Here is a 25,465-nt window from a genome sequence, read left to right as displayed (position 1 = left end):
GAGGCTAGCACCAATAGGCCAGGACATGGGGTATACAGAGATTAGCACCTCTAGGCCAGGACATGGGGTATACAGAGACTAGCACCTCTAGACCAGGACATGGGGTATACAGAGGCTAGCACCAATAGGCCAGGACATGGGGTATACAGAGATTAGCACCAATAGGCCAGGACATGGGGTATACAGAGATTAGCACCAATAGGCCAGGACATGGGGTATACAGAGACTAGCACCTCTAGGCCAGGACATGGGGTATACAGAGGCTAGCACCAATAGGCCAGGACATGGGGTATACAGAGATTAGCACCAATAGGCCAGGACATGGGGTATACCGAGATTAGAACCTCTAGACCAGGATATGGGGTATACAGAGACTAGCACCTCTAGACCAGGACATGGGGTATACAGAGGCTAGCACCAATAGGCCAGGACATGGGGAATACAGAGATTAGCACCAATAGGCCAGGACATGGGGTATACAGAGACTAGCACCTCTAGACCAGGACATGGGGTATACAGAGATTAGCACCTCTAGGCCAGGACATGGGGTATACAGAGATTAGCACCAATAGGCCAGGACATGGGGTATACAGAGACTAGCACCTCTAGACCAGGACATGGGGTATACAGAGATTAGCACCTCTAGGCCAGGACATGGGGTATACAGAGATTATCACCTCTAGACCAGGACATGGGGTATACAGAGACTAGCACCAATAGGCCAGGACGTGGGGTATACAGAGATTAGTACCTCTAGACCAGGACGTGGGGTATACAGAGATCAGCACCAATAGGCCAGGACATGGAGTATACAGAGATTAGCACCAATAGGCCAGGACATGGGGTATACAGAGGTTAGCACCAATAGGCCAGGACATGGGGTATACAGAGGTTAGCACCAATAGGCCAGGACATGGGGTATACAGAGACTAGCACCTCTAGACCAGGACATGGGGTATACAGAGACTAGCACCAATAGGCCAGGACGTGGGGTATACAGAGATTAGTACCTCTAGACCAGGTCGTGGGGTATACAGAGATTAGCACCTCTAGACCAGGACATGGGGTATACAGAGATCAGCACCAATAGGCCAGGACATGGAGTATACAGAGATTAGCACCAATAGGCCAGGACATGGGGTATACAGAGGTTAGCACCAATAGGCCAGGACATGGGGTATACAGAGGTTAGCACCAATAGGCCAGGACATGGGGTATACAGAGGTTAGCACCAATAGGCCGGGACATGGGGTATACAGAGATTAGCACCTCTAGGCCAGGACATGGGGTGTACAGAGATTAGCACCTCTAGACCAGGACATGGGGTGTACAGAGATTAGCACCTCTAGGCCAGGACATGGGGTGTACAGAGATTAGCACCTCTAGACCAGGACATGGGGTATACAGAGATTAGCACCTCTAGGCCAGGACATGGGGTATACAGAGATTAGCACCTCTAGACCTGGACATGGGGTATACAGAGACTGGCACCTCTAGACCAGGACATGGGGTATACAGAGGCTAGCACCAATAGGCCAGGACATGGGGTATACAGAGATTAGCACCTCTAGGCCAGGACATGGGGTATACAGAGACTAGCACCTCTAGACCAGGACATGGGGTATACAGAGGCTAGCACCAATAGGCCAGGAGATGGGGTATACAGAGATTAGCACCAATAGGCCAGGACATGGGGTATACAGAGATTAGCACCAATAGGCCAGGACATGGGGTATACAGAGACTAGCACCTCTAGACCAGGACATGGGGTATACAGAGGCTAGCACCAATAGGCCAGGACATGGGGTATACAGAGATTAGCACCAATAGGCCACGACATGGGGAATACAGAGATTAGAACCTCTAGACCAGGACATGGGGTATACAGAGACTAGCACCTCTAGACCAGGACATGGGGTATACAGAGGCTAGCACCAATAGGCCAGGACATGGGGAATACAGAGATTAGCACCAATAGGCCAGGACATGGGGTATACAGAGACTAGCACCTCTAGACCAGGACATGGGGTATACAGAGATTAGCACCTCTAGGCCAGGACATGGGGTATACAGAGATTAGCACCAATAGGCCAGGACATGGGGTATACAGAGACTAGCACCTCTAGACCAGGACATGGGGTATACAGAGATTAGCACCTCTAGGCCAGGACATGGGGTATACAGAGATTAGCACCTCTAGACCAGGACATGGGGTATACAGAGACTAGCACCAATAGGCCAGGACGTGGGGTATACAGAGATTAGTACCTCTAGACCAGGACGTGGGGTATACAGAGATTAGCACCTCTAGACCAGGACATGGGGTATACAGAGATCAGCACCAATAGGCCAGGACATGGAGTATACAGAGATTAGCACCAATAGGCCAGGACATGGGGTATACAGAGGTTAGCACCAATAGGCCAGGACATGGGGTATACAGAGGTTAGCACCAATAGGCCAGGACATGGGGTATACAGAGGTTAGCACCAATAGGCCGGGACATGGGGTATACAGAGATTAGCACCTCTAGGCCAGGACATGGGGTGTACAGAGATTTGCACCTCTAGACCAAGACATGGGGTGTACAGAGATTAGCACCTCTAGGCCAGGACATGGGGTATACAGAGATTAGCACCTCTAGACCAGGACATGGGGTATACAGAGATTAGCACCTCTAGGCCAGGACATGGGGTATACAGAGATTAGCACCTCTAGACCTGGACATGGGGTATACAGAGGTTAGCACCAATAGGCCAGGACATGGGGTATACAGAGACTAGCACCTCTAGACCAGGACATGGGGTATACAGAGACTAGCACCAATAGGCCAGGACATGGGGTATACAGAGATTAGCACCAATAGGCCAGGACATGGGGTATACAGAGACTAGCACCTCTAGACCAGGACATGGGGTATACAGAGATTAGCACCTCTAGGCCAGGACATGGGGTATACAGAGACTAGCACCAATAGGCCAGGACATGGGGTATACAGAGATTAGCACCTCTAGACCAGGACATGGGGTATACAGAGATTAGCACCTCTAGACCAGGACATGGGGTATACAGAGATCAGCACCAATAGGCCAGGACATGGAGTATACAGAGATTAGTATCAATAGGCCAGGACATGGGGTATACAGAGGTTAGCACCAATAGGCCAGGACATGTGGTATACAGAGGTTAGCTCCAATGGGCCAGGACATGGGGTATACAGAGGTTAGCACCAATAGGCCAGGACATGGGGTATACAGAGATTAGCACCTCTAGGCCAGGACATGGGGTATACAGAGATTAGCACCTCTAGGCCAGGACATGGGGTATACAGAGATTAGCACCTCTAGGCCAGGACATGGGGTATACAGAGATTAGCACCTCTAGACCAGGACATGGGGTATACAGAGGTTAGCACCAATAGGCCAGGACATGGGGTATACAGAGACTAGCACCTCTAGACCAGGACATGGGGTATACAGAGACTAGCATCAATAGGCCAGGACATGGGGTATACAGAGACTAGCACCTCTAGACCAGGACATGGGGTATACAGAGACTAGCACCTCTAGACCAGGACATGGGGTATACAGAGACTAGCACCTCTAGACCAGGACATGGGGTATACAGAGACTAGCACCTCTAGACCAGGACATGGGGTATACAGAGACTAGCACCTCTAGACCAGGACATGGGGTATACAGAGACTAGCACCTCTAGGTATAGGCACATACGCACATATACTACAGGCTGGATCCATGCACACGCTTATCTAGAGACACAGAATTAGATATGGTGAAGTAATAATATCCTAAGTATAAATGCTTAGTAAGTAGTGCTACTTGACATAACAAGAGTACACGCATGTAACAGATGTGTAACATGCAGCCAGATGCACACGGATGATCAGAGAGAGACACACAAGCAGCACAGCACCAGACTGCAGGCACACACCTCTCCATATCCCCCCCTGCTCGCCCCTCCTGTCTGCAGATCTCTCTACTGCTTCCTTCTCCCTCCACTCGTCCTCATAATATCCTTGTCATCTTTCCCCGGTCTCTGTCCGTCCCTCACTACTTCTCCCCTCCTGCCCACTAGTGTGTGCCTTTGTCCTACTCTCCCTCCCTCTCCTTCATATCCTGAGGATGTAAATCCCTCCTCCACCTGCCCTCCCTCTCTCCATAGTCTTATCCTCCCCATCATCACCTTCTCTGCTCTCTCTACCTATACATCACAGCGTCCTTCTCATCCCAACCTGAGCTATTTCCTCCCTCCAATCCCATTATCCATAGCCGTCTCCCTGTCCTTCCCCGTCCTTGTCTCTCCCTTCTTCTCTCTGACCTCCTGATTTCCTTCATTGTATGTCCTCCCTGCTTGTGTATCTCTCCCCTCTCTCTGGTATCCCCCTATTCTTGTCCTGTCCCCCTTCTCTTTATCCAATTCCCCCATCAGTTCCCTGTAACTATAATGCTTCCTCTGGTCCCTCTTTGATCACCCTAATTCACCCTTCTCCATCTGTGACACCTCGATTTACCTGGCCGAGGTCACCTACCCTCACCAGCCATGTTCAGACGCACCAAGAGGTAACTTTGCTGCTATAGGAAAAGGAGGGCAAGGAGTGGGGGGGGGGATGTAGATTAACTGGGGTGATAAGAAATATATCTGCTTTGTGCGCCAACTATGAGGATAAAATGCAGTGATGTCAGAGGTTGTGCTGCTCCAAGTTCCGGTATAAAATGATCTTGTGGATATGCTATAACATGGGCTTATTTATCTATGGCGTATGCATGCCAGCTTAATATAGACATACTGTATGTGAATACTCAGTAGATGCAGACCAGTATTTGTGCATGTCTGCAATAAATGTTTATATATATTTATTCATATGGCTTCTAAACAAATGCATTGTGGATGGGCAGAGTATCTGTTCTCAGAAGGCGACGCTTGCCTGATGAGCTAACAATTAGATAATGTTATGAGGGGAAAGTGGATTTTGTACTGCAGAACTTACACTCTAACATAGAGGACATAGAACACAATTCGTGTAATGGATGAATAACTTTAGGAATCAATTACAGCCTACACTCTAAAGCTGGGTACACACTAGAAGATTTTTTAAACGATTTGCCGATTCCCAACGGATGGGAATGACAAATCGTTCAAATCGTCCAGTGTGTACGCACTATGGCCCTCATTCAGAGCCGCTCGTTAACAGCAGTACGCTCGTTATTTGGCACGCTCGTTAGTTAGAGGAGGGGTCGGTAGACTTTGGGGAGGAAGTTTAGCTGCGTTCGAAATTACGAGCGAGCGCTTAAATTAACATATTTCAGTACGTACGCCGAACGTACGGACGGCCACTTGCGTCCGGCTCTGAATGAGGGCCTATGCGCACACCCGTGTGGTCGTCCGTCGCATCCTCAGATCTCCCGTACCTGCTACTCAATCTGAGATTCTGACTGACGACCCTGTGCATTTGGATGCAGCGGGGGAATGACATAGGACCTCATTCAGAGCCGCTCGCAAGAAGCGATCGGTCACTTGCCAGAAAGGGCCGGGTATGCAAATCAAGCGATCGCTCTTTGCGCTGTAAGGACGCCCTCTATGTATTAGTGAGCGACGGCAGTTACCGTACGCTGGACTGTAAAACCTCCCATCTGTCACTCGCAGCACACGTCATCTCCGGGAAGAGTCTGATTAATCGTGAACATCGAGAGCCATCGGAGCTGCTCGCAGCGTTTGGGTTTGACCTAACCTAGCCCAAGCACTGCGAGCAGTTCAGGCTAAAAAACAACCAAGTCACGTGTGCAATGACGCTACTTTGCTAATTATGCACACCCATTAAACGCCGTTCTGACGACCAGACACGCCTGCGTTCGCACATCCACACTCCCGTTCACAGGCATCTTCCCCTGTTACCACCCACAAACGGCGCTGTCTGTCACTCAAAGCAGCGACCTGAAAGTGGTTTGCGAGCTACCAAAATCAGATCGCAACGAATGACTTGCGCACGCGCACTGCGAATTATACGCATGCACAGATGTGCGAATATCGCTCCCAGCGAGTGAGCGTGCCCTACCGAGAGACTCTGAATGAGGTCCTTAGGGCGGTCGTTCACCAGATCATGTGGTGTTTACAGACCGCACGATATGTCGTTCCGTCGCATCTGCTATCGTCCGGGTACACAGGTCGTCTAGTGTGTACCCATCTTGTAACACACATTGGATATAGAGCAAGACATAGGTAATAATTGTGAGAAGTCAATTCTGCTCTGCAGAACCCGCCACTTGAATAGACAGGACACAGAGATAAAGCGCATTCGGAAATTGAGTGATTGGGGATCCAGAGCTGACACTCTAGTAGAATATATCGACATAGGTAGTTCATTAGACAAAATAGAGTGCATCGGAAGCAATATGAGAGGCATATATATTATTCATGGCAGTCTGTCTCTGATTGCGTGTGTGAGTGCAGCGAAGCACATGTGTGTGTGTGCATGTAAGTATGTAGCGGCTCTCCCTGGGGACAGCACGCTGTGACCCGTATCTGCCAGCTGAGCTGTCTAGTCTGAGATTCCAGACTTACTGTCTGTGCCCATCTCCCAGCTCCGTGTCAGTCAGATGTGCGTCCAGGGCCTTTGTTCCACCACACATAAATGTTTATTATCACAGAATAACCATGGCTGCCATACAAACCACCGTCTTCTCTTGCAGTTGCAGAAGCAGCAACAGGAAGAGCTTGATCCTCACAAGCAGCAGTTCTCCCACCCTTCCCCGGCCACACTCACCTCTTCCAGGGCACCTAGGTAAGTGTTCAGGCAATGGGGGACAATGTCCTATTCCCATAGAGACAACTTATACATCAATGGAGATACCATTGAGATGTCGCATCTGACTCACTCACTACAGGGTGACATAGACAAAATGGTGAGATACGGAAACCCGACCCGCATACAGTAGGATGACCCAAATGGAACAACAAGCTGTGATGTCTAGCGTCCCCTACAGTGCACTGTGACATTATGTTACCAGTGAGACGTTCCTCCCACTGCAGGGTAACCCATTTACAGACAATGGGACCGATAATGTGCATACTGAAATCAGGGGCAGAGCCTCGGTGGCAGAAGCTGATATGGGGCCCGCAGGTGGAGGTGCTCCTCTTCTTTCAAAGCGCTATGTAGAAATTGCTGACAATTCTCATCTGCTCTAGTTTACTGAAGCTCCCTCTAGTGATCAGGCCATGGCTGCTGGCTGTTATAGTCCAACCAAAAGGAAGCTTGTTTTTGGTTCAGAGTGTAGACAGCTTCCTATTGGCTACTATAACAACAGTGCATACTGATCAGCAGAGGGAGCTTCAGTAAGCCAGAGAAGGTGAGTAATCGTCTGTTTCATTTACATAAGATGCTCTTACAAAATTTTTGCTATGGGGCACACAAATGTCTAGTTACGCCTTTGACCGAGGTACTGACACAGCAATGTATGCTTCTGTGAGGTGTGGCGACTACAGATAACCTCTCTGTCCTGTCTCTGTTTAGGGGGAAGCCCTATGGATAGTCCTCGGAATTTTTCTCCTAGTGCCGCTGCTCATTTCTCATTTGCATCGTCACGCAGGTAATAGAGGATGTATAGTATGTGTGTACGATAACAATTATCACCCTGCAGGCAGCTAGGGGAGGTTGTTCACTCTCAGGAGTTGCCTCTGTGACTTACACAGGTGTAAAGCGGTGGAGTAATCAGAATGGGCGCACTGGACAAAAGTTCTTAGGTGATGCAGTGCAATCTCTTACCGCCTTAGTACCTCCCCATTGGCAGCTCCGAAGACGGCTTTCCACAGCGCAGTGGCGTTTTGGGCTTTGTAAATGAAGCCACAAGTGTGTGGAGAGGGTCCGGATGTTGTCTTATGGGTTTCAGCACCGTATACCATATATCTAGCGACATTGGACAGATACTGTATGGCAGTGACTGGTCTGATAAAAATGACAGTGTATCCACTGACATGTCTGAGGTGCCTGCTGGTCTCTGAGGAAGAGGAACCAGGAACCGGCCAGCAACCAAGATTGTCCACGGAACATGTCACAAACCAACCTACAAATATATTTATATTAATACATCCTATATGTGTAAACACAGTAAGATACAGAATGCTAAATAAATTCACACACACCCACTCACTATATATATATATATATATATATATATATATATATATATACTGTACTATGTAAGGCGCTGCAGAACACTTGTGGCGCCATATAAATAAAGGATAATAATAATTATAATAATAATAATAATATACACATGTATGCAGAAAGGTTAATAATTCTTCTGAATGTTTGTTAATTTTTTTCATTTTCAGATATTTATACATTTATATTTGTGTTTATGGCCTTCCATTAACTTATATTTTTTTGCCTGTTTGTCACCATCTATATGATTGTTGTTTACTGTCTGCAAACTTAGAGGATAAACACTATAGGGAACTCTGAAACAAAGTTTTATGGTGAGACTATGATGGATTTGCGTTTCTTTACCTGCTGTCTGATGCCTAGATGACCACAAAATCATGTTGTATGGATAAGTGCTCTTACCCTCTCAGCAGGACAGATGGCCGCCGCTGGTCTCTTGCCTCCCTTCCATCGTCCGGATATGGGACAAACACCCCGAGCTCCACCGTGTCGGTGAGTAGTGAGCCCCCCAATGGGACATGAAAAGTGGTGGATGGAGGTGCGATGAATTAGACCGTTATCATGTTATCACTGCTTCCCTTTAATTAAATGAGGTCTTCGGGTGCCCCCTGTACTATTTAGTCATTTTTCATCTGGTTTGGTGTTGATTAAGTCTGGTTGGACAAGCCTTAGGAGCCATCCAATCAGCCTCAGCCGACAATCTGGTTCAGTCACTCCACGATGGGATTCAAAAAATTCTCCAGGCTGTTATGATGAGCATAGAGGCCGATGAGGGTTAGCAGCTCCCACACTGGAGGGTCCTGTGCTTGATTCTAGCTGACAGGGGATGGGGTGACTGTCACTCAAAAAAAGTTTTGACTCTGTATCTTCCTTTACTCTGTTTGTCCTTCTTCCTGTTCTTCTCACTTCATCTATCCATCTTCTTCTGTCTTTTTTTATATCAATTCTCGAGTTCTTTTTGGGCAACATTCTTGACTTCTTCCATCTACCCGTCCATCTAATATCGGCTGTACCTCTCATTTCCCTTCACCCTCTCTCTCTTTATCTCTCATTGTTCTGCTCCTTGCCACTGAATGAGATGCATCCATCAGCCATCATCTCCCTTCTGTCTATCACCTGTCACTCTCGTTTTCACCTTTTTTCTCCCCCATTTCTTACCCGCGTTATGCTTTTGCTGTCCTCTTGATTCCATACTCTTGTTCTCGCAGTCCTCCTCCTCTTCTCAGGAACGCCTACACCAGCTCCCCTTCCAGCCCACCTTGGACGAGCTTCACTTCCTCTCCAAGCACTTTGGCAGCACGGAGAGCATCCCTGATGACGATGGGGGTCGAAGATCACCGGCAATTAGACCACGGTCTCGAAGTTTAAGGTCAGTTTCCCACTTTATTCTACCCTGGAAAACAATCAGGAGACTGATCTCCCCGTGGTTTTTGACATGTACACACTGGTTCCCAGCCCTGCACACATAGAGATAGAAGTCTCATCAGTTTATAAATGCCATTAGTGCCTCAGAAGAGCACATACAATGCCTACTGGATATCAGCACTATATTACTGTCAAGTGGTTCATACAGAAGACACAGTGTGTTAATGGGTGGCTACTGTCATTACTGCACAGGGCTTCCATATTTTTAACCTAAACACTGGTCAATCCCATTGAGCTGATTATTTGGCTTCCAAGACCACCCCTGGTTTCCTCTGGTCTGCCAGCAATCTAGACCAGTCATTGGGAATGTAGTCATAGACGTCAAAGAATAGTAAGAGTGTGAAAGGCTGTGCCTTGGCTCACCAAGCCTACGGGCACCAGAGGAAATGGGCTCAGGGAGAATGCAACATGTTTGGAATGCAATAGATCAATTTACATGCTGGGTGCCACTTAAAATGAATGAAGCATAAGTACTATTATATTCTCTTTGAGTGAAGAACATTTGCCTACAAAGGTCAGTGTCCTAAGGAGGTGAGATATATAGGAAGAACATCATCCAGGGTCTAACAATCTCTATTCTGATGTCCACTATATATGGCAAGAGAGCCACCGGCCTAGGGTGACACTGTTCAAGGGTGAGTAGACAGCATAGCATTAGGGAAAAGGGTATTTAGTTGCTACGCACAGCGCTGCCATCCATTATGGTTTCTGAAGTGCCTCCCGTGAATACGGTTCTCGTGATATTGTCTTCTCTTCGCAGCCCCGGACGATCTCCCTCCTCTTATGACAATGAAATAGTCATGATGAACCACGTGTATAAAGAGAGATTCCCAAAGGTAAGTCAGAATTTTTCGTATTAAGAACAGAACACGTAATACCCGGTCCAGGATGGATGTGGCAAAGTCCCTGGGACACTTCTTGTAGATTATATGCACATTATCGGCGTGTGCTCTGGATAAAAGCCTTAGCAGGCAGAGCATTGTACGAGTACAGAACACTTTGGGGACTCACAATGTTAGTAAGTAAACGTATATTATGACATATCAGACAGAAAACTACATTATAAAATAACCCCGCCCTTTCCTATGGGTCTGACATCTGATGGCTAATACAGATCCTTACCCGGCTGTCCCTCTCTATGGGGCAATTTAATTAGGAGTGATGTGCATCGGAGTGCCACTGCAACGGTCAGGTGACAGCACCAAGGTCTCCGCTTATTTTTCCTCCCACCCCAGAGTGAGCTACATTTTCCTGCCGTATTAGACAGTATCATGTGCAGCAGCTAATCTCTCTCTAAATTGATGCTCCCCCTTCTATATCGATCCCAGTCATCGCCTTGCTGGGCACAATTGCTGTTGCCAAGTTTTTATTATTCTATTTTTGTAAAAAACAACTTCTCTAAATCAATCTTCTTCAGCAGCATAGTCTCCCTATATGTAAATCAGGGCCGAAACTAGGATTTTTGTCACCTGGGGCAAGGCCATATTTTGGCAAAAACCCCCCCCCAAAAGAAATACAACATAGAGGATGAAAAGGGTGTGTGGTTTTGTGATACAGTAATGCCCCTTATAACACATTATGCCACACATTAATGACCCTTATAACACATTATGCCACACATTGATGACCCTTATAACACATGCCACAGTAATGCTACTTATTCATTAAGCCACAGTAATGCCCCTTATACATTATGCCACAGTAAGGCTCCTTACACATTATGCCACAGTAAGGCCCAATCTCCCTTCTCTTACCTGCCAGGGCCGTGCGGTGGGGGAGCTCAAGGTGGCGCAGAACGGGGCTGCCCCACACTGGGGAACTGTCAGTACTGCTGTCATTGTAATGTGGCGCTGCTCGCGAACCAATTGGAGCTCACAGACCAGCAGCCTCTGCTGATTGGCTGCTGGTCCGCGAGCACTGATTGGCTTGCGACCGGCACCACATTAGACTGACTCTGTGCCTCTCAAGGCCGGGATGCGGCTCCGAACCCACAAGAGCAGCAACCTAGCCTCCCGGCAGCATCTCCCCGACAACCCCTCAAGTCCAGTACCCGAGTCATGTGCCCCCTTAGCTCTCCCCTATTTGCGGCCCATTACTTGCTCTTCGGCTTCAGACAGAAGTGCCAAAATGCCGTTCACTTCCCAAACCTCCTGCCCACCTTTATCCAGTACACACAACTATGCAGAAAATCTGTTAAGTTTGATGCCCATTCTCTGGCAAAGTCCGACTGACAAGGAATTATGTTTGTACCTCGCAGGCCACAGCGCAGATGGAGGACAGACTCCGGCTGTTCATCTCTAACTTCTCTCCAGAGAATGTCTTGCCTCTAGCCGATGGGGTCCTGAACTTCATCCACCACCAGATCGTGGAGCTGGCCAGGGACTGCCTGACACGTAGCACTGAGGGCATGATCACCAGCACCTACTTCTATCAGCTCCAGGATAACCTGGACAAGCTTCTGTTGGATGTGAGGACCAGGAAAAAGAACGGGAGGGTGGGAGAAGGGAGCAGTGCTATGGATAATGAAGTGCTTTAAACTCAATGGAAATGTTTCATTATTTAAATAAACCCTCCTCCCTCCTAGTAGAAGATCAATGAGGTGGTCACACACTGGATCTGCTCACTTTTGACTGCATCGGTCGCCCTGTGATGTTCTGGGTTCACAGCCTGAAGTTTGAGTGCAAATTCCTTCATTCAAATGCCAGGCTGTGGGCACTAGTGTACTAAAGGTCTGCCTACACTGGCAGATGTCAGTTAATCCTGAGCTGGGGTCCTGGGCATAGCTGGGCATAGCTGATAGCTGACTGGGTAGGGGGGTTTATTGCAAAAAAACAAACAAAAACACCAAAAATGGATTGGAGAATTGTAGAAGTGAGACAAAGAGGCAAAAAGGGAATAATAATTAGATAAGGTAGAAGTGAGAAGAGAGAGACATGGAAAAGATGAGAGAGGAGAGGTAGAGACGAGTATGAAAGCTGTTTAGAAAATACATAAAGTGGACAGAAACCAAGCTGGTGAGTAGAGATGGAGAATGTGAGCTGGATAGAGAACAGTGAAGCCAAACTCGGGGGTCAGGTTATTAGGGAATTGAGGAGAAGGCCATTTGCTGAAAGCAGTGACGGTAACTTGGAGACTAGAAGGTAAGAGAGACACGTTGAGGCAAAAAATTAAAAGTTTAGGAAAGTTCATGAAGACATTTTTGGTCCAGGATCACTACATAATCTCCTCTACCTCCGCAGGCAGTGGAACGATCAGAAGGGTCTGAGGTGGCCTTTATCGCCCAGCTGATGAAAAACCTGCTCATTATCATCTCTCGACCGGCCCGTTTGCTGGAGTGCTTGGTATGTTGATTTCTTTCTAATGGATCTAAACCTGGTACCAAACATGTCCTCCATTACTGGATAATAAGGTCCCTTATATTGCATGAATCCTAATGGCATCTCGCCCAACTGTCATTTTTTTAAGGGACAATCCCTTTCTTGGATTAAGATCCCACTGACCCTTTTCCTTTCTGTATAACGCCTTCCTTCGGGTCTGATATATAGTAGTATGGAAAGTGACCTCTGCTGCCTCCCAAAAGGTTTTCCGTGGCCTCAATTTAAACACGTTAATAAATAATCTGTGCATATTGGTGAGTTTTGGTATTTGTCGGGAAAATCCTGGCTAGAATTTTGCAAAATACATTTCTTGATGTTCCTCCTGCATCTTACATTATTCCCCCCGCCCGCCCCCCTGACAATTGTCCCAGTGATGCATAGAATCTTCCTGCATCACCCGGATGTTGCTCAGTAATGCCCCAGTCTTCCTCAGTCACCACTAGTGGGCAGCAGAAGCAGGCTGAGAGGAAACAAAGCAAATCTTACTACCTCATGCATACCCTGAGTGTTTGTAGATGTGTACTGTTAGCAGTGACCATCCATGTGATGTCTACATTCACAAGAAAATGGTTTTCCCTCATCTTTAGGATCCCTCTGTGGACATTTGAAATGTTGGTGTCTTGTGATGCAGATAAGAACTTCTCCTAACCCCTGTTGCCACAGTCGCTGCCATAGGACTTTGTACACTTGTTCTTATACCTTTTTCAGGAGTTTAACCCTGAAGAGTTCTATCACTTGTTGGAGGTGGCTGAGGACCAGGTTAAGGAAGGGAACCTGAAGACAGATATACCTCAGTATATCCTGAGACAGCTGGGGCTCACGAGAGACCCTTTCCCAGGTAACCAGCCTTATACATTCCTGGTTACACAGGCCTATTATCTAGCAGTAGATGTAAGCAATGACCAACCATTGTTCCTCTACAGAGGTGGTAGCTGCTGAGGAGCCGGTCACTGTGGAGACACACACACCAGAGAGTGATGACACTGGAGAGGTGAGAGGACAGTTTTACCCTTCCTGGACTCATTGTTATCCCTCTGTCTAACCAATCCCTACCTACTTCATTTATTTAGGGTAAAGGAGGAGCCTCCTCTAAGCCCATAAGAGCCCCTGAGGAAAGTGACTTTGAAAACATTAAGCTGATCAGCAATGGTGCCTATGGGTGAGTGATCCAGGAAAGAGCCTTGGCAATAAGGCACTACTATGGGATATCTGAAATATTAGGATAAAGGCAGCTGTGGAACCCTTCGCAGGAATATGTAATTGCACTCTGTGATAAATACAGGAGTTCAGTCACTTAGTCATGAGTGTGGAAATCTACTCAGCCAGGGACACATACCTGAGTAGGCCTGGTCTGGCAGTTCTGGCACCTGCCAGAGTGACTCATGTGCCTGATAGAATCAGTGTTATGTGATAGAATCAGTGCTATGTAATAGAATCAGTGGGATGTGATAGAATCAGTGCTATGTGATAGAATCAGTGGGATGTGATAGAATCAGTGCTATGTGATAGAATCAGTGCTATGTGATAGAATTAGTGCTATGTGATAGAATCAGTGTTATGTGATAGAATTAGTGCTATGTGATAGAATCAGTGTTATGTGATAGAATCAGTGGGATATGATAGAATCAGTGTTATGTGATAGAATCAGTGCTATGTGATAGAATCAGTGTTATGTGATAGAATCAGTGCTATGTGATAGAATCAGTGGGATGTGATAGAATCAGTGTTATGTGATAGAATCAGTGCTATGTAATAGAATCAGTGGGATGTGATAGAATCAGTGCTATGTGATAGAATTAGTGCTATGTGATAGAATCAGTGTTATGTGATAGAATCAGTGCTATGTGATAGAATTAGTGCTATGTGATAGAATCAGTGTTATGTGATAGAATCAGTGGGATATGATAGAATCAGTGTTATGTGATAGAATCAGTATGAGAAATGTTACATATTTGAGGTAAACCTACTATTATTGTTATTGGCTTTGGTGATCGTATTCAGCCAATATTAATGCTAACTGTACATTCCTTCATCCACACCCACAGCAATGATATGTAGGCACTCTCGGCTGTGGTCTGTGATGTCCCCTGAGTTCTGAGTCTCGGTGACCAGCCATAATATTCCCGGTGTAAAATATCCTGTTTGTCTGAATTCCGGTGACGCGGTCTCATCTCTCCCCCAACAGGGCAGTGTACCTGGTGCGACACCGGGAGACCCGTCAGCGCTTTGCCATGAAAAAGATCAACAAGCAGAACTTGCTGCTGAGAAACCAGGTCCACCAGGCCTTCATAGAGCGGGACATCCTGACCTTTGCACAGAACCCATTTGTGGTCAGTATGTTCTGCTCCTTCCAGACACGCAGGCACCTGTGCATGGTCATGGAGTACGTGGAAGGTGAGAGATGATATATGCTAGACACTAACTGGCCTCTTTATTCCGGTCTGTCATTATAAAGGGTGGCAGAAGACTTTATTGTCCTTCAGTGAGACCTTCCTTATAGCATTGCTTGTAGTTCTGGAGGCCTCATCTCCTGAAGGATCTTGAGGAGATCTATGGAAGCCCAGAAAGATTTCTAAGCACAAAGCATTTAGGATAACTCAAAGTCAGTAGATGTCTTGGATGGATGTCCACAAGAGCTCAGGGAGGACAGAAACCTCCCGTGGAGCAGAAGGGCAATAGGAATAAACTCAAATTAGTCCTGAGAATCAACCAATGATAATCTTGGATGACTGTTTGAGTTCTTCAGTGGAATAAAAATTCTAGGAGGGGCATTTAGGAAAACTGTTCCTAAGGAGCAAAGCTGTAACCCATAGCGACCAATTTTCTGAACCGAGTTAGAAAACCGAAATTCATAATGTGTTTGCTATAGGCATCGCCATCTTTTCAGCACAGATACAGGCGTCATGAATGTCTTTCTATGATTTTTGCCTGTGTATGACGTTTATCTGTCTATCTGTTCACTCACCATCTTCTTATCACATGTTCTATCCCTGGCAGGGGGCGACTGTGCCACGCTTCTGAAGCACATTGGCGCTCTCCCTCTGGAGATGGCACGATTATATTTTGCTGAGACAGTTCTCGCCCTGGAGTACCTGCATAACTATGGGATCGTTCACCGTGACCTGAAACCGGACAAGTATTATACTATATACTGTACATTTATAAATGTGTATATCAGTTGTCTCTCCTCACTCACTTTACTCATATTGTTTTATTTCCTTCCCTATTCTCCCCACTTCTCTTTTTTTTATCTCCGCTCAGTCTACTAATTACTTCAATGGGTCACGTCAAGCTGACTGATTTTGGCCTGTCCAAAATGGGGCTTATGAATCTTACCACTAATTTATATGAAGGGCATATCGAAAGTGAGGCCAGAGAGTTCTTGGATAAACAGGTGATAGGAAACCCCATGTCACATAGGTCCTTCCTGTCTGTGTCACCCTGTGGTGGGAGGGACAGACTCCATGTCACATAGCTCCCTCCTGTCTGTGTCACCCTGTGGTGGGACTGACAGACTCCATGTCACATAGATGCCTCCTGTCTGTGTCACCCTGTGGTGGGAGGGACAGACCCCATGTCACATAGCTCCTTCCTGTCTGTGTCATCCTGTGGTGGGAGGGACAGACTCCAGGTCACATGGCTCCCTCCTGTCTGTGTCACCCTGTAGTGGGAGGGACAGACCCCATATCACATAGCTCCCTCCTGTCTGTGTCACCCTGTGGTGAGAGGGACAGACTCCAGGTCACATAGCTCCCTCCTGTCTGTGTCACCCTGTGGTGGGAGGGACAAACTCCAGGTCACATAGCTCCCTCCTGTCTGTGTCACCCTGTGGTGGGAGGGACAGTCCCCATATCACATAGCTCCCTCCTGTCTGTGTCACCCTGTGGTGGGAGGGACAGACCCCATGTCACATAGCTCCCTCCTGTCTGTGTCACCCTGTGGTGGGAGGGACTGATCCCAAGTCATATTGCTGTGTCATTTAGCTTGTGTGATCCATAGAGGGAAGGGCATTATATCAGTTCTTGTTTGTGTGACTTTGCTAGGTGTGTGGAACCCCAGAATATATTGCTCCAGAGGTTATCCTACGGCAGGGGTACGGAAAGCCCGTGGACTGGTGGGCAATGGGCATTATACTGTATGAGTTCCTGGTGGGCTGTGTCCCATTCTTTGGAGACACCCCAGAAGAGCTGTTTGGTCAGGTGATTAGTGGTGAGTATATGGGGGGTTCAGCCTGTAATGTTTCCTTTTTTTCCCTGTCTTCATTTATGATAATGATTTTTATAGCACCTGGTTATCCCTCCACTTCGTATAACGCTTTGTGGGGGAGTTGTATCAAAGTTTGGAGAGCGATAAAGTGGAGAGAGATAAAAGTACCAACCAATCAGCTTCGACCTGTCATTTTTTGAACACAGCGTGTAAAATGACAGTTAGAAGCTGATTGAATTGTACTATGGGGGAGATGTAGCTAAGCCTTGGAGAGATATTATCTCTCTCCACTTTAAGTACCAACCAATCAGCTCCTGTCACTTTTTTACAGGCTTTGTTTGAATAATGACAGGAGCTGCTTGGTTGGTACTTTATCTTTCTCCACTTTATCTCTCTCCAAGGATTAGTACATCTACTTCTTTCTCTCTCACTCTCTCTCTCTCCACTTTATCTCTCTCAAAGGTTTGATAAATCTCCCCGTGTCTCTTTGTCACCAATCTCTTACTGCCCATGAGAGATTCAGTTCAAATTATTACATTTGCTGACGATATTGCTATTGTAGGTAGGATTAGGAAAGATGATGATAGTGAATACAGGGCAGAAGTTTCCAGGTTTGAAAAAACGGAGCTCTGAAAATCATTACATTTTAAATGTGAAAAAACAAACAAACAACAAAATAAATTATTGTCGACTTTAGGAGAACAACGAGGCAACCTCCTCAGCCGGTAGTCTTGGCTGGCCTGGCAGCTGGGGTTGTGGGTTCATTTAAATTTCTGGGAATAAATACCTCGAATAACCTACTGTATCGTGGTCTTTCCACACTACGTTAGTGGTTAAAAAAAAAAAAGGCTCAGCTTCAACTCTACTTTTTAAGGAAAATGTGTGCTTCAGGCATGTGTACGGATATTTTGTGAAATTCTATGGGTGCATTATAGAAAGTGTATAGACCTACATCATTATTGTATGGTTTGGTAACTGCACAGCAGTTGAGGACAGCAGGGCGAGTGATTGCTGTAAATCTATCGAGTATCCAGGAAATTTAGGAAAAAAGGATTCTTAGAAAGGTGCATGGAATTTTAAGTGATAAGTCACATCCATATTATTATTATAGGTCGATACTATGTCGTGCCAGCTGACTGAAAAACAACTTTTTTTCCTACTGCTATACTTACAAACAGGTGTATTTTTCTGGAAAAATAGGTTCAGGAACTGTGGGTGGACCTACTGGGGGTGGAGCTATAGAAAAACAATTTTATATATATATATATATATATATTTTGTGTATGTGTATATATATATATATATATATATATATATATGTATCACATATACATGGTATTTATTTATTTAGAGAAGAAGGCACTCAAAAGGGACTTTAAAATAAAACTTATCTTATAGAAAATACATTTTGGCCCAGGACATTGTGTCATACTTACTGACATCATACTTACTGAGAGGTGTTTTTTTTTTACTGGATTTGTTAATGACAATAAAATTATATTATTATTATTACTATTATTATTATTATTATTATTATTATTATTGTTATTAGTATTATGTTAGAGGCAGGCACTGCCATTCTGGCTACTCTGGCATGTGCCAGGAGAGCTGGTGTATATGGTGTTCTGCTCTGTGATCCCAAAACTTTGTTAAAATGAGCTTCACAGTTTTAGGAGTATATTCATTTAGCTGCATAATCCCGCAATGCAACTTAACGTGGTCGGCTGCGAGTTTTTTCCCATTCAATTAGCTGCGGTCATTTTCAATAGAACTTAATATAGTTTTTTTCTCCCAGCCCCTGAGCAGGTGAAAAGTTTTTCTGAAAATCCCTATTTTAAGGTAAAACTGTTGGGATTTGGTTCAGAACTCTTAGGACCCCCACAATGATTAATTAGACTTGAAATTAGCTTAATTTGGCCAATAATTACATGTAATTTTTGGGGTGATATTATGCAATGTGCAGAGTAATGGGTTAAAAGACGTGAGGCAGGTATATGGGGATGTTGTATGGATGGGACAGATGTTTTTAACCTTGCAGGTGAGAGTTACCAGTGTTTTTTTCACAAATTTTTATATACGGCTTCGAATTACACAAAAATCAATTTACGACCATTTTTATGCACCCCCAAATTAAACTAGAGCATTTATTTGCTTGAAAAATCTGGTTTTCTATCATTTTTTCACTTTTATTTAAAAATGCAAAAATCAGCCATGAACTAGTTTAAAAGCCACAAATATTTTTTTCTGTTGCCCTCTAATAGACATCTATAATGTTATCCAAGCTTCCAAGCCTGTCCAATAGCATACCTCCCAACATTGTCCTCTCCAGGAGGGACACAATGCTCTGGTCCTGGACTTCCCTGGTCATTTATGATTGGTGGCGGCTCCAGGGGTGGGGCTGCAGCACAGTCCAAAATTCAAATAGGGGAGTCACACCAACTGCCAGTGAGTCCCGGCCAGTGATGTTGGGCAGCGTGTGAAATGACAGTTGGTGTGGCTCCCCTATATGAATTTTGAACTGGGCTGCAGCCCCGCCTCCTACCAGGGAAGTCCAGGACCAGAGCATTGTGTCCCTCCTGGAGAGGGTCATGTTGGGAGGTATGTAATAGATAGACACCGATGTGATCTGGCCAGCGAATCATGCAGCCCAATGCCCAGGGCCAGACTAGCAATGGAGTGGATGAGACCACAGCTCCACCATCAATTACTGACAGAGGGCCACTGCCACTAATGTCTGTATACACGGATGTGTGCTACTTTATCTACGCATGTCACCTGCATTTACCCTGAAGCTCCTGGCTGGTTCTGTTTTGCTGTTATATCATATGTGCATGCCTGCACTGGTCACACCCACACAGCACTGGTCACACCCACACAGCACTGGTCACACCCACACAGCACTGGTCACACCCACACAGCACTGGAGACACCCACACAGCACTGGTGACACCCACACAGCACTGGTCACACCCACACAGCACTGGTGACACCCACACAGCACTGGTCACACCCACACAACACTGGTCACACCCACACAGCACTGGTCACTCCCACACAGCACTGGTCACACCCACACAGCACTGGTCACAGCCCCTCCCCTTCCTATAATAGACCAACCAGTCATAATTTTCCGCCCTAGGCCCATGTGGCCGTTAATCAGGCGCTGCCTATGCGGCATCATGGCCTAAACGTAACTGAAGTCCGGTGAGCTCTGCGTGTATGACGGGGCTGTTTCTAGTCACGGACTGACTCTGTCTCCCACCTGCCTGTACTTTTCTCGCTTTCAGATGACATTGTCTGGCCCGAGGGCGAGGAAGCGTTACCGGCAGACGCCCAGTATCTCATCTCCAGCCTCCTGCAGACAGACCCCTTACTCCGACTGGGGACAGGTGAGGAACACCAGTGTCATTTGCGTAATGAAATGACACCCAATAATATTATCCTCTTATAATGCCAACAGCCCAACATGGGCTTTTTCTAAATATTTCCTATCTAAGACATGCAGGCTTATATTACTATGGGGTCTATTTACTAAGCAGGGTTAGGAGATAAAGTGAACAGTGATAAGGTACCAGCCAATCAGCTCCTAACTGCCATGTCACAGGCTGTGTTTGAAAAATGTCAGTTAGGAGCTGGTTGGCTGGTAACTTATCACTGTTCACTTTATCTCCTAAAACAGCTTAGTAACTAGACCCCTATATGAGTTTGCACCACAACTACTGCCAGACTATTCCATGGCTCTATCACATTTCTAAGATCTTTACACAACTAAAGGCCGGTACACACTAGACAATGTGTAGTGTGGACCGACCTCGTAAGCGACGGGACCCGGCGCGGGGTTCTGGCAACGGCAAGTGCGTACACACACACATATATATATATATATATATATATATATATATATATATATATACAGTCAGGTCCATAAATATTGGGACATTGACAGAATTTTCAGATTTTGGCCTCTATTCACCACCACAATGGTTTTGAAATGAAACAAACAAGATGTGCTTTAACTGCAGACTTTCAGATTTAAATTGAGGGTAATTACATCCAAATCGGGTGAACGGTGTAGGAATTACAATAGTTTCAATATGTGCCTCCCACTTTTTAAGGGGCCAAAAGTAATGGGACTATCAACTCAAAAGCTATTTCATGGACAGGTGTGGGCTATTCCCTCGTTATTTCATTATCAATTAAGCAGGTAAAAGATCTGGAGTTGATTCTAGGTGTGACATTTGCATTTGGAATCAGTTGCTGTCAACTCTCAATATGAGATCCAAAGAGCTGTCACTATCAGTGAAGCAAGCCATCATTAGGCTGAAAAATCAAAACAAACCCATCAGAGAGATAGCAAAAACATTAGGTGTGGCCAAATCAACTGTTTGGAACATTCTTAAAAAGAAAGAACGCACCGGAGAGCTCAGCAACACCAAAAGACCCGGAAGACCACGGAAAACAACTGTGGTGGATGACAAAAGAATTATTTCCCTGGTGAAGAAAAACCCCTTCACAACAGTTGGCCAAATCAAGAACACTCTCCAGGAGGTAGATGTATATGTGTCAAAGTCAACAATCAAGAGAAGACTTCACAAGAGTGAATATAGAGGGTTCACCACAAGATGCAAACCATTGGTGAGCCACAAAAACAGGGAGACCAGATTAGAGTTTGCCAAACAACATCTAAAAAAGCCATTACAGTTCTGGAACAACATCCTATGGACAGATGAGACAAAGATCAAATTGTACCAGAGTGATGGGAAGAGAAGAGAAGGAAAGGAACTGCTCATGATCCAAAACATACCACCTCATCAGTGAAGCATGGTGGTGTTAGTGTCATGGTGTGGGCATGTATGGCTGCCAATGGAACTGGTTCCCTTGTATTTATTGATGATGTGACTGCTGACAAAAGCAGCAGAATGAATACTGAAGTGTTTCGGGCAATATTATATGCTCATATTCAGTCAAATGCTTCAGAACTCATTGGACGGTGCTTCACAGTGCAGATGGACAATGACCTGAAGCATACTGCAAAAGCAACCAAAGAGTTTTTTAAGGCTAAAAAGTGGAATGTTATGCAATGGCCAGGTCAATCCCCTGACCTGAATCCGATTGAGCATGCATTTCACTTGATGAAGACAAAAGTGAAGGGAAAATGCCCCAAGAACAAGCAGGAACTGAAGACATTTGCAGTAGAGGCCTGGCAGAGCATCACCAGGGATGAAACCCAGCGTCTGATGATGTCCATGCGTTCCAGACTTCAGGCTGTAATTGCCTGCAAAGGATTTGCAACAAAGTATTAAAAAGTGAAAGTTAGATTTAGGATTGTTTAGTTTGTCCCATTACTTTTGGCCCCATAAAAAGTGGGAGGCACATATAGAAACCGTTGTAATTCCTACACCGTTCACCCGATTTGGATGTAATTACCCTCAAGTTAAATCTGAAAGTCTGCAGTTAAAGCACATCTTGTTAGTTTCATTTCAAAGCCATTGTGGTGGTGAATAGAGGCCAAAATATGAAAATTCTGTCAATGTCCCAATATTTATGGACCTGACTGTATATATATATATATATATATATATATATATATATATATATATATATATTAGAGATGAGCGGGTTCGGATTTACTCAGTTCTTTTCGCCTCTTTACCGCAAGTTCGGATTAGTTCGGATTTATTTTATTGGCTATCCAAAACACGTGATAGCCGATAGCCAATAAAATGCCGTTTTGAGATCCGAGTAAATCCGAACTCGCTCATCTCTAATATATATATTGTTTAACCCTTTGATTTAATAAAAAAAACTGTGTGAAATTCATCATTGCTACGGTGCTGAGACAGCTGTTCCGAAAATCAGCTGTCCCAGCGAGCGGCTACACTGCGCCTTTCGGAGTGGTGAATCTTTTCATTGCTCACCAGAGAGCAGTGCGCATGCGTGACCTACAGGTTACCAGTGGTGGCTCCAGAGTTGGGGCTGCAGCACAGTCCAAAATTCAAATAGAGGAGCAACACCAACTGCCCTTCCACACATCACCAGCCGGGACTCACTGGCACTTAGTGTGGCTCCCCTATTTGAATTTTGAATTGCGCTTCAGCCCCACCTCTGGAGCCGCCACTGTAGGTCACGCATGCGCACAAGACTCCCGACCGTCCGGTGGCAGGAGCTGGACAGGGGCGGAGGGATCCTCTTCGCAATCTGGGAGCTGGTAGCGTTAGCAAATGCCATCTGCCATCCGCAATCAAGCTCCGAAAAAATATATTTTTTTTTAACTTAAAGACCGCACATTACACCTCCCCCTCCTATTGCTATAATGCACAGCCCCTGGCCGTCCACAGCCGCTGCTCCACTGGAACTTCAGAAATGTTTGCGGGGGACGAACCGCCCCCTTACTCCTCCTGTTCCGACGCTGATGATTAAACAGTACATTGCTTTCAAACTGCATGCATATAAAAATGTGGGTATTTTCCTGCATTCAGAGTTGTACAGAAATTGGGCTTTTTGCCCATATTCATGATTCTTGCTTTGTGATTGTCCTCTATCCATTCGCTGTTTTTTTTTTTACTAATCATGCTCCGTCCGGGGGGCTTATGTAACAGGTTGCAGGCTTCAGCCGCTACGGGAACTCCTGCGAGTCTTCCCTTATTCTTAAGGTGGCAATCATTTTAAAGGCAAAACCAGCTTGGTCTACTCTGCATAGCTCGCGATTCCACCAACACGCACGGAGCATTGCTTATGTGAGAATGAGAAGTTAAAGGCCAGTTCCACATCCTCAGCCATAAATGTAGATGTGATGGTAATGCCTATCACTCTGCCTCATCTCCTGTACTAGCGTACGTTTAGTTTAGGTGCACGAGTAGTGCAAAATCACGCCAGATACGCTGCGCCAGCCGACATGCGTATAGCTCTGTGTTTTCCTCACTTTTTTGCCTTCTTTTCCCTACTCTCCTAGGGGGCGCTATTGAGGTGAAAGCTCACAATTTTTTCACAGATTTGGACTGGAACGGGTTACTGCGACAGAAGGCGGAATTCATCCCTCATCTGGAGGCTGAGGATGATACCAGCTACTTCGACAGTGAGTTTAATATGGGCAAACCATTATTATATAGGATACTGTAATCAGATTATACTCTATACTCAGGAGCTAGATGGCTGTAATATCAACTCAGGAGCTGGGTTACTGTAATAACATGTTACAGGGGTAATAAGAGCGTCAGGAGCTGGGTTACAGTAATAAGTTGTTACAGGGGCAATAAGACACTCAGGAAGCTGGGTTACTGTAATACGATGTTACAGGGGTAATAAGACACTCAGGAGCTGGGTTACTGTAATAAGATGTTACAGGGGTAATAAGACATTCAGGAGCTGGGTTACTGTAATAAGATGTTACAGGGGTAATAAGACACTCAGGAGCTGGGTTACTGTAATAACATGTTACAGGGGTAATAAGACACTCAGGAGCTGGGTTACTGTAATAACATGTTACAGGGGTAATAAGACACTCAGGAGCTGGGTTACTGTAATAAGATGTTAAAGGGGTAATAAGACACTCAGGAGCTGGGTTACTGTAATAAAATGTTACAGGGGTAATAAGACACTCAGGAGCTGGGTTACTGTGATAAGATGTTACAGGGGTAATAAGACACTCAGGAGCTGGGTTACTGTAATAATATGTTACAGGGGTTATAAGACACTCAGGAGCTAGGTTACTGTAATAAGATAATACAGGGGTAATAAGAGCTAGGTTGTTATAATTATACATAAAGACGCTGGGTTACTGCTTTTAATATCACTTTCTTAAACAATAATTTGTCTCTTTGCAGCTCGGTCGGATCGTTATCAGCATATTAACTCCTATGAAGAGGATGATACGAATGATGAAGACTCTGTGGAAATTAGGCAGTTTTCTTCTTGTACTCCAAGGTTTAGTAAAGTGAGTGATTGATATAAATGGATAAACCATGTTCTTTTTTGCGGGGATTGCTGCAATTTATATTGGCGGCACCTTGTAATGTTTTTATATTAATATTTAGGAATATAAATGATATGAAAAGCACTAAAGGCGAGTGAAAGAAATATATAAGGCTTATTTATCCAGCTCCGCACTTTAGACCTGAGTCAGAGGGGCACGCAGTCCATGCGCGGCTGCGACTTCTCTCCGATTTGAAAGAGAACGCAAACGCATCCTGAAACATGCCCATAACTCGCCCATAATACGCCTATGCCAGTTCTTCTTTTTGCGACCACATTAGGTCACCTCTCAGTCTCCAGCCTGAAA

The 25,465-nt window shown here is 45.6% G+C and overlaps 1 protein-coding gene across 2 annotated transcripts in view; it reads left to right on the top strand.

The window, feature by feature from the left end:
• The window catches only part of MAST1 (microtubule associated serine/threonine kinase 1), a 66,770-nt gene that overhangs the window by 29,034 nt on the left and 12,271 nt on the right, over nt 1-25,465 (top strand). The window contains exons 1-18 of one of the 2 annotated variants that reach the window (XM_088473914.1): nt 4,402-4,580; nt 6,708-6,799; nt 7,529-7,604; nt 8,590-8,671; nt 9,388-9,548; nt 10,365-10,440; nt 11,862-12,071; nt 12,844-12,945; nt 13,690-13,819; nt 13,905-13,972; nt 14,052-14,140; nt 15,167-15,375; nt 15,979-16,117; nt 16,243-16,375; nt 17,025-17,190; nt 20,475-20,576; nt 24,140-24,262; nt 25,011-25,120. In XM_088473914.1, coding sequence (XP_088330040.1) covers nt 4,561-4,580; nt 6,708-6,799; nt 7,529-7,604; nt 8,590-8,671; nt 9,388-9,548; nt 10,365-10,440; nt 11,862-12,071; nt 12,844-12,945; nt 13,690-13,819; nt 13,905-13,972; nt 14,052-14,140; nt 15,167-15,375; nt 15,979-16,117; nt 16,243-16,375; nt 17,025-17,190; nt 20,475-20,576; nt 24,140-24,262; nt 25,011-25,120 — 2,088 coding nt within the window. In that variant the 5' untranslated portion in view covers nt 4,402-4,560. Of the gene's footprint in view, nt 1-4,401; nt 4,581-6,707; nt 6,800-7,528; nt 7,605-8,589; nt 8,672-9,387; nt 9,549-10,364; nt 10,441-11,861; nt 12,072-12,843; nt 12,946-13,689; nt 13,820-13,904; nt 13,973-14,051; nt 14,141-15,166; nt 15,376-15,978; nt 16,118-16,242; nt 16,376-17,024; nt 17,191-20,474; nt 20,577-24,139; nt 24,263-25,010; nt 25,121-25,465 lie in introns of those variants that run through there. The other variant, XM_088473912.1, reaches the window with a different exon arrangement.

Source organism: Taudactylus pleione, unplaced genomic scaffold (genome assembly GCF_031769625.1).
Source record: "Taudactylus pleione unplaced genomic scaffold, aTauple2 ptg000145l, whole genome shotgun sequence".
In the NCBI taxonomy this organism is placed as follows: Eukaryota; Metazoa; Chordata; class Amphibia; order Anura; family Myobatrachidae; genus Taudactylus; species Taudactylus pleione.
The sequence above is the reverse complement of the archived record's forward strand: the minus strand, read 5'-3'. Positions and strand labels throughout refer to the sequence as shown.